The 16,002-nt window shown below is 44.0% G+C and overlaps 1 protein-coding gene across 2 annotated transcripts in view; it reads right to left on the reverse strand.

Annotated features, from left to right (window-relative positions):
* LOC143281884 (arrestin domain-containing protein 17-like) overlaps positions 1–16,002 on the reverse strand; it is a 94,216-nt gene that overhangs the window by 225 nt on the left and 77,989 nt on the right. For both annotated transcript variants that reach the window (XM_076587159.1, XM_076587160.1), the window contains 2 exons: positions 10,746–10,848; positions 1–6,743 (listed from right to left, as the gene is read on the reverse strand). The exon at positions 1–6,743 is cut by the window's left edge and continues 225 nt beyond it. In XM_076587159.1, coding sequence (XP_076443274.1) covers positions 6,493–6,743; positions 10,746–10,848 — 354 coding nt within the window. In that variant the 3' untranslated portion in view covers positions 1–6,492. The remainder of the gene's footprint in view (positions 6,744–10,745; positions 10,849–16,002) is intronic.

Genomic DNA, 16,002 nt, shown 5'->3' on the forward strand with positions numbered 1-16,002 from the left:
GCCGTCAAATGAACGCACTCTATGCTGACAACAGATGGCTTGCACACACACACACACACACACACACACACACACACACACACACACACACACACACACGCTCGTGCAACACGTATACACGGGTACATAAGAGTTTTCATGGACATAATGAGTTGAACTGAACAATTATGTGGAATTTCCCCACGATTAAAAAAGAAGACTTTAACATTATCATGATCATACTTAGCGTATATTGAACAATTTGTTTTCTATGACAGTGACACACGCGCAGCCAAACACACACACACACACACACACACACACACACACACACACACACACACACACCACGTTAAAATTCCCTCCCTACCACCATTCCCCTCCAAGCAACAGCAAATTCAGTAACAAATTAACCAGCAAACGACAATGAAGAAATATATCTTAAAACAGTGTGACAATGCGGGACACATGGTACCATGGACGTGGAATCATAGTATGTCACATCTAAAAACAGAAGCAGAGTTGTTTCTTGTGAACAAGTATTGCAACAACAATATCTATTTTCAAGGGGAAATCAAAACGAAGACACAATCAAATCACAGATATTCATCCTTTAAAAAACAAAAACAAACAAAAACACACAGAAAGGTCAGGTACAAGGTAAGCATGTATTCGCAAACAACAAAGGAAATATAATATGCACGGTGAAACATCTCCAAAAGATCAATTCCTTAGAGATAAACAAAAGTGGATAAATAAACAGATAGACAGATAGATAGATAGATAGAAATCATCATCACGTAAGTACGTAGATAGACAGATAGATAGACAGACAGATAGATAGATAGATAGAAAGACAGATAGATAGAAATCATCATCACCTAATACTGAAACCTTCTTGTTCATAAATAACATTCATGGACACCTGTTGCTTTTTTTTTTTTTTCACCTGAGAAACTCAGACAGGGAATGTTCTTGGATTTCCTGGAATTCCAAATCAGTTAAAAAAAAGTCGCCTCCTTAGCCTCGGATGAAAACAAGACAAGGGTGAAGGGGAAGGGGAAGAAAGAAGAAAACACACTAAAACTCCAACAACAAAGAACTAAGTGTCGAACGTTCACAAAAATGACAAACTGAGTTCAAAAGAAATCCATTTTAAACGGGGTAAAAACCAAACCAAACCGGTCGTCCATTACACAAGAATACCGCCGATGTAACTATAACAGATAAATAAATAACAAACTAAATAAGATAAACAGATAGATAAATGAAAAACAAATAAACAAACAACTAAATGAAAAGCATATGATTTGATAAAGGAAAGAATGAATGAATGGAAATATCTTTTAACATCTCCAAATTAAAAATTATCTTAATTAAACAGCTAGCCCAGATCTTTTCGCCCCGATTGTATACCAACATGAAATTAACTGATGGCATTACATAAGACCATGACATTTTATTACATAGGACGATATCATTGAAGCTGTTGACGACGAATATAAGCAATCCAGACTTGACTTGGCAACTGATTGTTATTTCACATTATTCTACACACACACAGACACACACACGAGAACGCGCACACACCCATTGTATTGTATTGTATTGTATTGTATTGTATTGTCACAGCAGATTTATTTGTGCGCTCCTTTTCCCACTGAGCTGCACAATCCATTTGACTTCCCTCTCCAGGTTTGCCGGGATTTTACTGTTTCGGTCGTTATTTATGTATTGATTTGTGTATTTATTCATTTATTTACTCACTGGTTGGTTGACTGACTGCTTGGCTGATTAGTTGGTTGGTTGGTTTATCAACTGATTGATAATTAACTCATCAAATTTTATGTCGCCGCGGATTCCTGTCCGTGTTAATTCTTTAATGGAGGAGCACACTGTTTAGCTATTGTTATTGATAGTAGTAGCAGTGGTATTGTTGTTTTTCCTGTTCTAGTTCTTATTCTCGTTGATACTTTGAGCCTTTATAGCACCTCTCATCGATCAGAGACCAAACTGGAAGTGACTGAAAGTGTCATTTGGCTGCGATGTGGCGATGTGGCGATGTGGGTAGAGCCGACTGACAGCTGCCTCTGGGCGCTCATTGTTCGTTTCTGGTGCCGTTCAGTCAGGCTTCAATCACGCGCACACGTGCACAAGGTTATAATAATTGATTTTTCTGCCTCCTCTCTCTCTCTCTCTCTCTCTCTCTGCCTCTCTCTCCCCTCCCCCTCTCTTTTTTTCTGGAATCATTTTCTCAATTTTTCTTCCATGTCGAGTGACATTGTTGTTCACATGTGATAGAGTAAGTTTTCTACTCGTTACCAGAAATGCTTCTCTCTTGACCTGAGATCTTTTAAGAACTTTCCTCACCTCACCTCACCTCTCCCGTAGTCTGGGTTCAGACCGTTGGGGCACCGCTGCTGACCTGACCACCACCCCTCTCCACTCTTCACGGTTTTCTGATTTCCTCAGGGCGTCACCGAGCGTCAAGCCTGTCCACCCCCGGATGTTGTCTTCCCATCTCTTCTTCTGCCGTCCTCTCCTTCTGCCTCCTTGTACGGTGCCTTGCAGGAACGTTTTGGCAAGACCAGATGATCGGGAGATGTGTCCATACCACCTAAGTTTGCGTTTCTTCACTATGGACAGAAGGTCTTCGTAGGGTCCAATACTTTGCTTGATTCTGTTCTTCACTTCCGTGTTAGTGATGTGGTCTCTGTAGGAGATGCCAAGTAGTCTACGAAAGCATCTCATCTCGACAGCTTGGATTCTTCTCTCGATGTCTGCAGTCAGGGTCCAAGTCTCGCAGGCGTAGAGCAATATTGATATAACCAGGGAACGCATCAGTCTGATTTTTGAGCTGAGAGCGATGTTTTTGTTGTTCCAGATGGTGTTCAGCTTGTTGAGTGCCGTTGTTGTTTGGGCAATTCTCGAGAGTACTTAACCGCGCGCAAAAGAAGGGACAAAAGTTGACTGGATCATCTGAAAGGCTGGCACACTAATCCCATTAAAATCAGGAAAGGGGCATGTTCCATGGCAAAAGAACAAAACCCCATTTGTAGTGATTAAATCCGTCAACGTTCGTGTACGATTCATCAGGCTTGATTCTATTTTTCTGGGTTTAATTAGCAGCATAATGCTAGATGACATGACAAGTCTATTTTCCGAGTTTGATTAATAATATGATTTTATATGACATGACAAGACTTTGATGACCATGGACATGATTGTGTTCAGGGAATAACAAACTGCAAAAGGGGGGTGGGGAGGGGTGGGGTGGGTGGGGGTAATTTTCACTGTCTGCTGTGAAAAGCTTAAAAACGCGTTACAAATAATGATGTGTGGTGATGTAATCTTAAATAATAATAATAGTAATAATATATATATAATCAACGCTAATCTGGAGCAACAAAAAAGCGGCTCGACATGTATATTTGGATTTGTAAAAAAAATAAAAATAAAATAAATAAATAACGTGTGAGAGCTGTGGGAAAATAGTGATGTTCGTACTTCATCACTGATACCACATAATGCAAGTCAGGAGATTGTCACAAGGGAATCAAGGACAAAACTGGAATGAACTCTGAAAACAGCCGTCTACGAACAAGATGTTCACACTTTTAATCTTCTCTGCTTCCATCACATCCACTATCCATATCTTCTCTGCTTCCATCACATCCACTATCCATATCTTCTCTGCTTCCATCACATCCACTATCCATATCTTCTCTGCTTCCATCACATCCACTATCCATATCTTCTCTGCTTCCAGCACATCCACTATCCATATCTTCTCTGCTTCCATCACATCCACACATCCATATCTTCTCTGCTTCCATCACATCCACTATCCATATCTTCTCTGCTTCCATCACATCCACTATCCATATCTTCTCTGCTTCCATCACATCCACTATCCATATCTTCTCTGCTTCAATCACATCCACTATCCATATCTTCTCTGCTTCCATCACATCCACTATCCATATCTTCTCTGCTTCCATCACATCCACACATCCATATCTTCTCTGCTTCCATCACATCCACATATCCATATCTTCTCTGCTTCCATCACATCCACTATCCATATCTTCTCTGCTTCCATCACATCCACTATCCATATCAAGGCATCAAAAAGCAGTCAAAATAGGAGTCTGTCATGAAATTCCAATGCACCTTTACAATACAGTATTCTGACTATCGATTTAAAAAAAAAAAGCATACAAATTTCAGTATTTCTTACAGTGCATTTAATTGTGATCGGTTTCTGGGAGTTTTCGTAGCAATGATTAAAGTGAACAGTTATTGAAATGAATGATTAATCATAAATCGCATTATATAACGTTCTCATCACAGCAGATTATCTGTGAGAAATTTGGGTTACTCTCTATGGATAATGCATTGCCATTGCCTCGCGCCATCTTTTTTTTTTCTCTCTCTCTCTCTTCTTTTTATTTTTCTGCATGGACAAATTTATCTTCCAACCAAACCAGATATTTCAACAGAAATCTGCAAGAGACAACTCTCTTATTCCCATTGGTTCTTATATGGGCGCTGCACGCATGCTGCACACAGGATCCTATTCATTCGAAGGACTAGCAGCCAGGCCAGAATTACGGTTCTAGAGGGGTGAAGAGATGGAAATCTAATTTGTGTGCGAGACGAACCAAGGTCCAACATTTTTCCTGCTTCCTAATCAGTTGCATTAGTCAAAAAAATCATCGTTCAGTGGTTGAATGTTACACACACAAAAAAAAAAGAAAAAGAAAGAAAGAAGGAAAAGGAAAACGGGAAAAAAATGTCCAGAACCAGCTGAACACTACCTGTGTGCCCGCATTGATCACGGCTGACTCATCATCGGTGGTCGTCGTTAATGGAAACGCTATATGTCGCGGGGCCTAAATTTCGAAGAACACCTGTGACTACATGTCAGGGGGCATGGAACACCAGCCATGAAGGACAAAGGCCGACGCAGCTCCCTTGTCACCCATGTCGAACAGCTAGCTGCAAGGCGCTGGCGGCGGTCAGTCCAACGACTGTCCTTGAGGACTGCAGTTGTTGTCAGGGCACGCCAGATGCTTCCATCGACAGCGGAAACCTCACTGACATAATCTGAATACATGGCGGTATTTTTCATTTTTCAAAACAATCATTTGAAACCATAATTGATCAGGCTACCCGGCATCACAAGCCATCACAAGTACTTCCAGTAAGTGGCTCAAGGACCCTCGAGGATCCCATTCACTTCAGGTTGGTATTCCCTTTATGCCGCGTAAAAAAAAAGTATATAATGTGTCACAGTTTTCCTGAAAGCTTTGTCACAAGCGCTATATATATATTTTCCAGTCTCTGGTCGATTAAGAAATGTCAAATACATATAAAAATACTAATAACAACAATACTAAAAACGAATTGTAATACTAATGATAAAACTGTCAATAGTATGATGATGATGGTGATAATTGTAGTGTAGTGTAGTGTAGTGTAGTGTAGTGTAGTACTTTTTTGGTCACAACAGATTTCTGTGTGTGACATTCGGACTGCTCTGCCCAGTGAGTGCGCGTCGCTACGGTACATCGCCATAGGTATTTTTTTCTGCTAGCAAGTGTATTTGTTTGAGGCTTAATGTTAAACACATCTGACATATGTGTGGTGGCTTGTAAACACTGAGTATTTAGAGATGAAGAAGCAAATACTGTACCATTTTTCAGGGTGATATTAATTCACTGAACCGGTGAAAATATATAATACGAATATGCACAGTTATGACTTCTACATACAAGACAGTATAGTTATGATAAAAAAAAGTCACATGGTCCTGAAAAGAACACACACATAATTCAGAATAAAACTTACATAATTCTGGAAAAATCTCACATAACACCGAAAAAAAAACCCTGTCAAAAACTACTTAATCCGGAATAAATAAATCTTGTGGGATAAAAAAAAAAAAACAACAACAACCAACAACAACATAGTCTTGATTTACATGTCTTACATTAAATTAAAAAAAAACAAAACTTACATAATCCTGAGAAAATTCACATGGTAGAAACAACAACAAAAATACGACAAAAGCAACAGAACAACAACAACAAACAGAAAACAAAAACACATCACAAACAACCCTGTTAAAAACAACAACATATCACGTATATCCCGAAAAAAATAACAACAAAAAAACAACTCACATAATCCTGAAGAGAACGCGACCAACGCACGAGCAGTCACAGAAAATAACATCTGTTCTATGAGTCACCAGGAATGTCCACACAATCACGGCCAGAGCAAAATCCATTTCACAATATTTACGTATATATACGAAACAGCCACTTTTGATCCAGAACCACGGATAGGATGAATACCTCATCAATACACCACCACACCACACACACCAAAGAACCCCCCCCCCCCCCCCCCCCCCCCACCCCCGGTCCCCCAAACACTCTCAGAAAGAGAGGGGTAAATGGAAAACCCCACAAGCACAAACAACACAAGCTGTAAAACTTCCAACTTTCACGCTTGAGATTCGGCAGCGGTGTCCGTGGTTGTCTCTGTTCTGGACTCCCCCGGCTCCCCACAGCCTAACAGCTGTCGCCTGCGGATCCCTGGGCTCTGACGGAGCTTGAGGATGAGGAAACGGTCCTTGCGGGAGTCCTTGACCTCCTCGTAGTACTTGTACTTGGGCCGGAACTCGTCCACTTCCATGGGGTTGTGGGCCGCTCCACCGTCCAGAGTCACGCTGTCGTACTCCGAGAGACTGCCTTCTGCAATGTCAGAATCGGGGTTAGAATAACTGTATTCCATCAACGGTTTCTTCATTGCAGTGGGAAGTCATTCACAGCTTAGTCTTTTTTGTGAAGGACTATGACTCTCGAACTAAGGAGGCAAGATTGCACTGGCTCTTAGTCTGCAGCCTTGGGGGCTAGTTGGCCTTTGGGAACCATCCCAACGCCGACTGTCCTAAAACCCTCTTGGCCGAGAGAGTGAAGCTGTAACTTGGGCAAGACACTCTCCACTATAATCAAATTCTACCTCAGATAGTCGGGACAGCAGTTGCCTCCTCTGCTGTTCTGATGGTTATTGTCAGACACGGCTGTCTGTCATACATTATCTTATTACTCAGAGATACTGCCTTCTGGAATATCAAAATCAGAATTAGAATAACTGTATTATCTCATTACTCTGAGAAACTGCCTTTTTGGATATCAGTCAGAATCAGAACAACTGTATTATCTCAGTACTCGGAGAGACTGCCTTCTGAAGAATTTGAACAAATTTATACACTCAGTACTGGGATATACTGCCTTCTGGAGAATCGGAACCAGAATTAGAATATACAGGTTATCTCAGTAACACAAATTATGTGGTGGTTGTCACGAACGTTGTAACAGTTGCATGTTTGCGCGCTTAATTACGTTCGCGTGCAGTTGAGCTGGGACGTGTTTCCCGATTTGCTGAATCAGGATAAGCAGGTATGCTGTTGCACGAGAGTGGCATGGGAGAATCGTTTGGGACTTGCATGTGTGTCATTGATACGATTTTTATTTATTTATTTATTTATTTTTCTGTTTTTTTTATGTTTGTTTGTATTATGAGTGAAATAGTACTTGTCATTGTGTATATTAACTGATTGAACAAATGAGCCTACTTCTTGTTTTTGACATCACTCTTTTTGTATTTATTGGATATGTGTAAGTGATGAACGTATGTAATGTTTCAATGCCCCCAGGGGACACACGAAATAAAACTCCTTGCCTTGCCTTCTTCAATTGGGAAGTGTTGTAAAGATTTTGCAGTTTGAAGTTTGTTGACGACCACCAGCCTAAGAACGTAAATTGTCAGGACAAGCTCGTTCGTCAGTGGATTGTCTGAATTGAAGTTAATATAAAAAAAAGAAAAAAGCTTGTGGTAATGAAGTGAAAGAAAAAGGAATCATTTTCGTGATGCAAGCCGTTGTTAGTTATACTGGACATTGGAGCACTGGTGAAGTATAGGCTGCTGCTTAAGTCAAGTAAAGAAAGTTGTTTTTTGAAATGCTCAAGAGATATTTTTAATATGCCCTATTTCGGAAGTAGTTATCACTGGCAGGGAGCAATATGATTTTGTTTGTGCTTTGTATTTTTTTAACTCTCTGTTATGTTTAAGATAAACATGTGTGGAGGGAGATAATTGGTAATATTAATGAATTGCGGTATGTCACTGTGGGGGTAAAAAAAGTTTTAACGAATTTATTTTACGTGGTTGTATTGACACCATTTAACTATCATGTCATGTGCAAGTATGGATGAGAGTGCTACTTCTGCTACAAGTGCTACTACTACTACTTCTACTTTCATTATTACTTTACTGTTTGTGTGACTACTGTTACTTTTGTAGCCGTGCACCCGAGTGGTTTATTATAAAAGGGGGTGGTACAAAAGAATTACTGATTTACTGTATTAAAGGATAGAAAAGATCCACGCGCAGGCCCAGGGACGTAGAGACGGCCAGTCACAAAAGGGTTTTCTATTGTTTTATTTACAATAGTTATGAGAAGAGAAGAAGAAGAGACAAAAAGACAGTGCAAGCGATATGGGGATGACACTGACCTTTGGGACAACGCATACATCACACACTCTGTGTGCGACACAGCAAAAGAAAGAGAGAGAGAGCAGGCTCTTGCCAGTGACTGGCCAGGTGGAGAGTGACCAGTGTTCACCTGCTGTGGCTATTTATGCAGGTTAAGCGAACTGCAATGACGCCCGCGTGTGCTGCGAAGCAAATCCGCTCAAATCCGGCTAAATTTGATTAGAATTGAGTTTGTTACAAGGTGTTCAGTGATAGATTTCTAAATGATTCCTGAACCGATTTACGTCGGATTGGTCGCAAAAGAAACTGCTAAACACCTACTTTATAATGAGTATAACATGAAGTGTTGATTACTTAAGATGAATTTATAATCTTAATTTGAGTCACCTGAAAAGGGTCAGTTTAACAAGTCCATCGTTGAAAATTACAAACTGCATTAAATCAGTTCAACGTAGGCAAACACAAATGGAACAGATTTAAAGATGGAATTGCAACGATTCTGCCAGTATATAATACTTGTAGTTTGCTGATCCAACAAAAGGGATATTTAATTAAATACGGTGTGTCAGAAACAGAGTTTTCAGCTCACCCAATGGCTTACAGCGACACTGGTTGTGGAATGGTTGTCGTTAAGTGTCGACAATGAAAATCGGCTTTGTATCTTCTGAATGTGTGATTTATTCTCATCCAAACACTAGAAGAATGTGGTTGCAGTGAATGATAAGCAATCACAGACAGAATTGTAAAACTGTAGCGTTATTCATGACAGAAGAACAAAATGACGCAAGCTTAGCGTCAGTTGCAATTCCCACACTGACGAACGATTGAACTGAAATAGGCTTCTAACTTATCTAAGTGTGTGTGTATAAGTACAATAGATATAATCTGCAGTGAACGATACCTAGATTTAAATTAATACATGTTTCGAGGAGTGTAGAATGGGCACGAATTATTCAAATTTGGAATGGCGTCGTGCCTTATGCCTGAGTCACTGAAAGGCAGCAGGTACACTGTGACAAAAATGGCGTCTGCTTTTGCTCAGCTTTCGGTTTGCGCTGTGAGTTGAACTGTGGTTGTCTGCAGCCAGTTGAGCGCTTGGCTACACTCTGTATGGACGTTATACTATCAATAATGAAGAGCTTTTCCAAGTTTTGTGGAGGAGAGAGGAAGACCGACGACAGTTAAGATTCCTGAATAGCTAGCTACCCTCATGGGTTAGGGCGTTTCGCTCCAGGAATATTCAATATGTTGAACAGAGCTCGTTTCACCAAGGGGAAGGCAGAGGGCTACTGCGGCCTACAGCGAAGCGTTCTTTGCGTTGAGGTGTAGCGGAGACACGGAGCTGTACTGTGCAACAGTGCAGAGGAAACAGCGCTGCCCCAGGAGCTGGCTGACTTGTTTCCAGTGACCGGGAAACAGCTCTTGAGGCGGACCTGTCTGCGGACGAGACGATCCGGCCTCCTGTGTGTTGAGGGTGCTTGCTCCCCACAGTTATGCTCGGAGGTATGTTCGTACATTTTAAAGAAAGAGGCGGAGATGTGCGCAGAGACCAGGTCACGAGTGTTCGTTGTGTGTCAACGTTTTTACTCTGTGTGTGTGTGTGTGTGTGTGTGTGTGTGTGTGTGTGTGTGTGTGTGTATTTCTTCATACAACTTGTTCAAGACAAATATTTCTGTGCAAGTGAACTACAGTCGAGTGTGTGTGTGTACCTGTGAGTGCGTGAATGCTTTGTTATGGTGGACTGGGGGAGGGTAAGCTAGTAATTGTAAACTTTTTTTTTGTTTTGTTTGTATTTTGTTGTTGCTCAGTCCGTAGTTTGTCTCGGTCTGTTGTGTGGGTGAGGGAGAACACGCAACCATCTGTTCTATTCAATAATATTCTTGGCATTTTTCAAAGAATAAATTTTTAAAAAATGTTTTCAAACAGTATGTGGCATAATACAGATTACAAGCAGAACAGTAAAGTTTAGCATAAAACACATTTTGCCAAAACACAAGAAAGAAAGAAGTAAAAAAGAAGAGGAAGATGATGAGAAGGAGGAAGAGGAGGAGAAGAAGAACAACAACAAGAAACGACAACGACGATGATAAAGAAGCAGCAGCAGCAGAAGAAGAAGGAGAAGGAGAATCAGCAACAGCAGCAGCAGCAGAAGAAGAAGAAGAAGAAGGAGAAGAAGAAAGGAGGAGAAAGTCGCTGACCTTTGTAAGACCACCGTATAGGAATGACGCCTCTCTCGGGCACTGTCACCACGGTCACTGGCACTGCCGCGTACAGCACAGCGTCTGTGAACACCGCCTCCACCTGGCGTGCGTCATCATCATCACCATCATCATCATCGTTGTCGTCAATGTCATCATCATTGTCATCATCATCGTCGTCGTCGTCATCATCATCATGTCGTCATCATCGTTGTCTTCGTCGTCACCATCATCATCGTCGTCGTCGTCGTGGTCCTCCTCCTCCCCACCGTCATTATCATCCTATTTGGGGTTGTTTTTTTTAGGCCCAACACTCGGCTCATGTCACAGATTGACATAACTTTACATTTGGGCCAAAAGCAGAGTGAGAGCTGTATTATCAATGGTTTCTCCAGTCAATGGGAAACCACTTACAGCTTAGTCTTTTGTGAAGGACTATGACTCTCAAACTAGGAGGCAAAATTGCACTGGCTCTTAGTGCTGCAGCCTTGGGGGCTAGTTGGCCTTTAGGAACCATCCCAACGCCGACTGTCCTAAAACCCTCTTGGCCGAGAGAGTGGGGATGTACTTGGGCAAGACACTCTCCACTATAATCAAATTCTTGCCCAAATAGTCGGAACAGCAGTTGCCTCCTCTGCTGTTCTGATGGTCATAGTCAGACACGACTGACTATCATATATATATATCAGTGATATATATATGATAGTCAGTCGTGTCTGACTATGACCATCAGGATAGCAGAGGAGGCAATGGCTGTTCCGGGAGGTTGACATATATATATATATATAAGGGGTTTTCTTTTCGATAGGATCACTAGCATTGCTCAATGCTTATTCATTGATTGAAATGTCTCTGAGTTTTTTTCATTTTATTATCTTTTTTAGGTATGTTCTTTCCTTGGCTGTGATGTGACAATACATTAATTGGATGTGTAACTCCTTGACTGCTGTAGATGAGTATGTTCGTCAGTAAACAGACAACAAAAATGGGGAGTTCGTATTATACTCCCACTTTGGTTAAATATACTTACCATGTCAAACTGATGCAAGCCAGGCCTATAAGTTTGCTCTTCTCGGCCAAAACTTATCGCGGCAACTCAGTGATACGACATCTCGCCATTTGACCGCTGTCTGCTAGCCAATGAAATGCCGTTTCCGGCAGCAGGTAAACAATCATTCCAAAGGCCAGCAAAGAAACGTCCCATGTGAAGCACGGCAAGAACCGTGGGGACGGATGGGCAGGCATTTGAGTTTGACATGGTAAGTATATTTAACCAAACTGGGAGAATAATACGAACTCCTCATTTTGGTGTCATATACTGTACCATGTCAAACTGATGCAGAATTCAAAGCAAAGGGAGGAGGACATTACCTTCTGGTTCACATGGGGAGCCCTTGAAACTGTGACAGCTGAGTTAGCTGTAACAAAGGAAACCCCTAAGAACCATATGCCGTGAGCATACAGACTTCTCTGAGGAGGAAATCGATGAAGGAAATCTCTGAACGGCAGAAGGCCACCTGCAAATCTTGGCAAAGATGCACAGAGTGCCGAAAGGAGCCTCCACAGCTATCAGAATCCTGCATTAACGGAACTGAAAATGACTAATGTTCCGATGTGTAGGCGTTCCGACCCGGCTTCCCAACCATCTAGGGCGGGATCGGGAAGTAAGGAAAGGCATAAGCGGTCAGCTGCCCAAGATTCAATACAATACAATACACAATACACAAACTTTATTGTCTATACTTTGGTACAGAGATTTTCTTTTTGGCAGCAGCACATGTCCAACATAAGAAGAAAACAACAAACAAATAAAATGACAAACAAATAAAATGAATAGAAAATAAAAAGATAAATTAAAAATTAAATGGCACCAAATGGAAATAGCTTTTTTCAAATATACAGATTCCGTGTCTGCAACCAGTGTGACAGGAATCTTGGGTCCTCGACAGACCTGTGGTAAAGAGAACCCCCTTCTTTGGAGACCATAAAGCCACACCCATTGCAGGGTGTCCTTGTGTAGGGTCCACCAAGTGGAGGACGCTCTTGAGCCTGCTGCGAGCGCCTGCCTTGGTTGGTACTGCCCCTATGTGTCTTGCTGAAAGTTCAATGCCTTATAGCACCGGCAAAGGAGAGCCTTGGACCACCACAAAAGGATATCCAAGGCTCTCCTCCTACCCCCTACCCCCTTTTTGTGTCCACGTACACGACAGTAGTGTTACCCATGAACGCATGAATATTCTGGATGGCTTCCACCCAAGTGGAGTGGAGACAAGCCCAGCGAACTGCTGCAAGTTGCAGGAGAATGAAGTTTCACTTGGATCCCGTGACGACCCAATCACGGCTGCAAGGAGTGATCCCGAGTGGGCTCCCCATTACTCGCGAGAATGCATTGTGAAGAGTGCCCCTTGAAGTATGGGGTCAGTGGGACCTCCTGAGCCAGAAATGGGAAGTGGGTTAGGTAAGTTATTGCTGATGTATTTCCAGGAACCAATCTCCCAGATGTGCATGACCCTGGGTTAAGCCCTCTGATACCAGCCTTGTCTGTGTGCACTATGAACTGAACACTGAAACCCCTGACAACCGTTATGGACCGTATGGCAAATGTCGTCCCTTAGAAGTTGGAGGACTGGCTTAGGGAGAGAGCGCATTTTCCCTTTGGTTGCGACAATCCCTGTTGTGTGCACAGCTCTCGAAATCTGGATGTGTGAATTGTACACAGGGCCTGCGACTGTGCCAAGTGGAGTCAGGTGAGTAGGTATCTACCTAGAGGAACTTAACTCTAAACTGAACCTGGAAACCCCTGCCAGCCCCACCATCGGCAGAGGATGGGGTGCACTGGAACGACCACACGGGAGGGCAGAGAGGAGGGTTACTCAATCCCTCCACATGAACCTCAGGTACCGGTATGATGCCGGATGAGGATCTGGACACACACAACCTGCAGGTTTAAAGCAGTGGCACATCACATTGCTGAATGGTCTCTCAAATGCGTGCCTGAGTCCACAAGAATGTGGCCCTGTTGAAGGGGAAAAATCCAGGACTGGTCACTACCCTCTCGGGACCTTTGGAATCATCAGCAGGTGTCTCCAAAACCCCAGGGACCCAGTTTGGGGTCTGATAACACGCCTTCAAGAAGCCGTGAGATATCCCTGCCATCAAAATGCTGTCATGCTCCTCTAACCTGGGTAAATAAGAAAGAGAAGTGGGTCACAGAGGAGGGGGAATCTTCTGCCCGAAACAGCATGCACCCCAATTCTAGCCCCAACATAACCAAGTCGTCGAGTCCTACTTCACGCAACTGTTGTGCATGGGAGAGAAGCCCTACCTGCCGGGGCTGAGCGACTGAAGGGTCTGAAATGTGTCCGAGTCATCAGGGGTGTGAACAGGCCCCCTATCTGTGCTGGGGACAAAGACCCCAGAGGGAGTGCTGCTGGGTGGGAATTGACCATGATGCAGCCATTTCTTCTCCTGGGTTGTTAGATAGAGAGATGACGGCGCCCCTTCTGGCAAGCATGGAGTTGATGTGCTGGCTGGTAGTAGTGTCTGCCTTAACTGTCAGGCACGCAGCCACTCTGTCACCCAAAGCAGTCAGTCGTGGATGGCTGAAGAGTTAATGAGGTTCAAGAGAAGATATCTCCAAACCTCGCAGGAGTCCATGCTCATCCCACACGTGATTGGCTCTGTGAGGGAAAGCAGCCAAGGCATAACACCGAGGAAACATGCAGCAGGCACCAACCAGCCTATCTGTCCCCCTCAGCCAGCCGTCATGTAAGAAAGGATGGCCGAGGTAGAGGAGGGAAGGCTCTGTGAGGCAAGCCCCCTGTCCCACCCAAGAGGGCAGCACACTATAGAGGCTGTGTGAACAGGAGTGAACAAGGACCCAGCCGCACCCATAGAAGAGTCCTTTTCATTTGTCTTGTCTTCTCTGTCTAACGAGGTACTTCCCCAAGGGGACAGATCACAGGGACAGACAAGGACTCCCTACTGGGCAGGGGCAGAGAAAAATTATCCCTGTCACTGAGGGCGGGTTTAATCAGCCACCCCAGTGCCGTCTGTGGGAACTTACGGCAATAAGTGGTCCTGGGGGTGGTGCTGTGGTGCCAAAGAAGGGTTAATGGTGACACTGTGGTGTGAAGGGCAGATTCCGAAAGCTGATGGTGGACTGACCTATGTGGGAAGGGTCCGCCCCAGTGCCGCCAGGAATGAACGGGGTTCAGCCTGATCAGAAGGTGAACATGGACTTGACCTGTCACCCAGGAGAGGGTAGGAAAAATCGTCAATATTCTCCCACTCTTCAGAACATCCGTTCGAAATGGACCTCCCAGACCATTTTGGGCAGGGTCCCCTCACACTTGGATATACCCAAGGGGGGTCTCCAGATTTGGGTGTGCAGTCTGGTGGGAAGAAGAGTGAGCCAATCAAAGTTGCCTACTGATTAACCCGTTCATGCCTGCTGCAGGGCTAGAGCCCATGGACCGCAGGTCCAGCAGCGCCCATGAGGGTTGTGCCAATCTCGACACTGCGCACCTCCTGAGATGGTTAGGAAGGGACCCATGCATGCACAGATGGCATGAACACACTTCAGTCTCCCCAATGCAGGAGCGAGTGGTAAAAAGAAGCCACAAGCTTCACCGATCTTGTCTGGGTGACCCAGAAGCAGTCAGTCCCTAGAGGGAGGCGCTAGAGACCCGGACCTCATGTAAGGGGACCCAAAGGGAAAGGGTCCCTGAGGGGAGGTGCAGGTGACCATGGAGACTGCCCTGACCAAAGAGTGGGTTTTCACAGCCAAACCCTTTGGTGCACAGCACCCAGTAAGAGGTGCGTGGCAGAGTTCAGGAGGGAGAGGATGAGGGGTTCTACCCAGGCCTTAGGTGCATCTGCATCAGGTTTGAAAGGAGAAATCACCCTTGGAGGGTGACTGACCCCGTGAGAACCTCCTCAAGAGTCCCTGGTACCTGCCAGGAGGGCCAGGGCAGCCCAGATAGAATGGGGGATCTACCTGTGAGTGCCAACCATTCTGTGAGCCCATCCCCAGGGCTCACTGGCACACGGACTTTTAGGAAGGGGAAAAATAAAGGAAAAAACTTGTCCAGGTAGGCGGGAAGTCCAGTAACCTGTCCTGATCTGGGTGTCCCGGGACCTCCTGACACGTGCATGTCTACCCCAGCAGGGGAGACCCAACGGACAGCGGCTTCATCTGACAAACAGGTGGGTGCCATACGCCCCGCATCCCCTCCCGTAGGGATACTGGGGTGAC

This window comes from Babylonia areolata, chromosome 5 (assembly GCF_041734735.1).
Source record: "Babylonia areolata isolate BAREFJ2019XMU chromosome 5, ASM4173473v1, whole genome shotgun sequence".
Classification (NCBI taxonomy): Eukaryota; Metazoa; Mollusca; class Gastropoda; order Neogastropoda; family Buccinidae; genus Babylonia; species Babylonia areolata.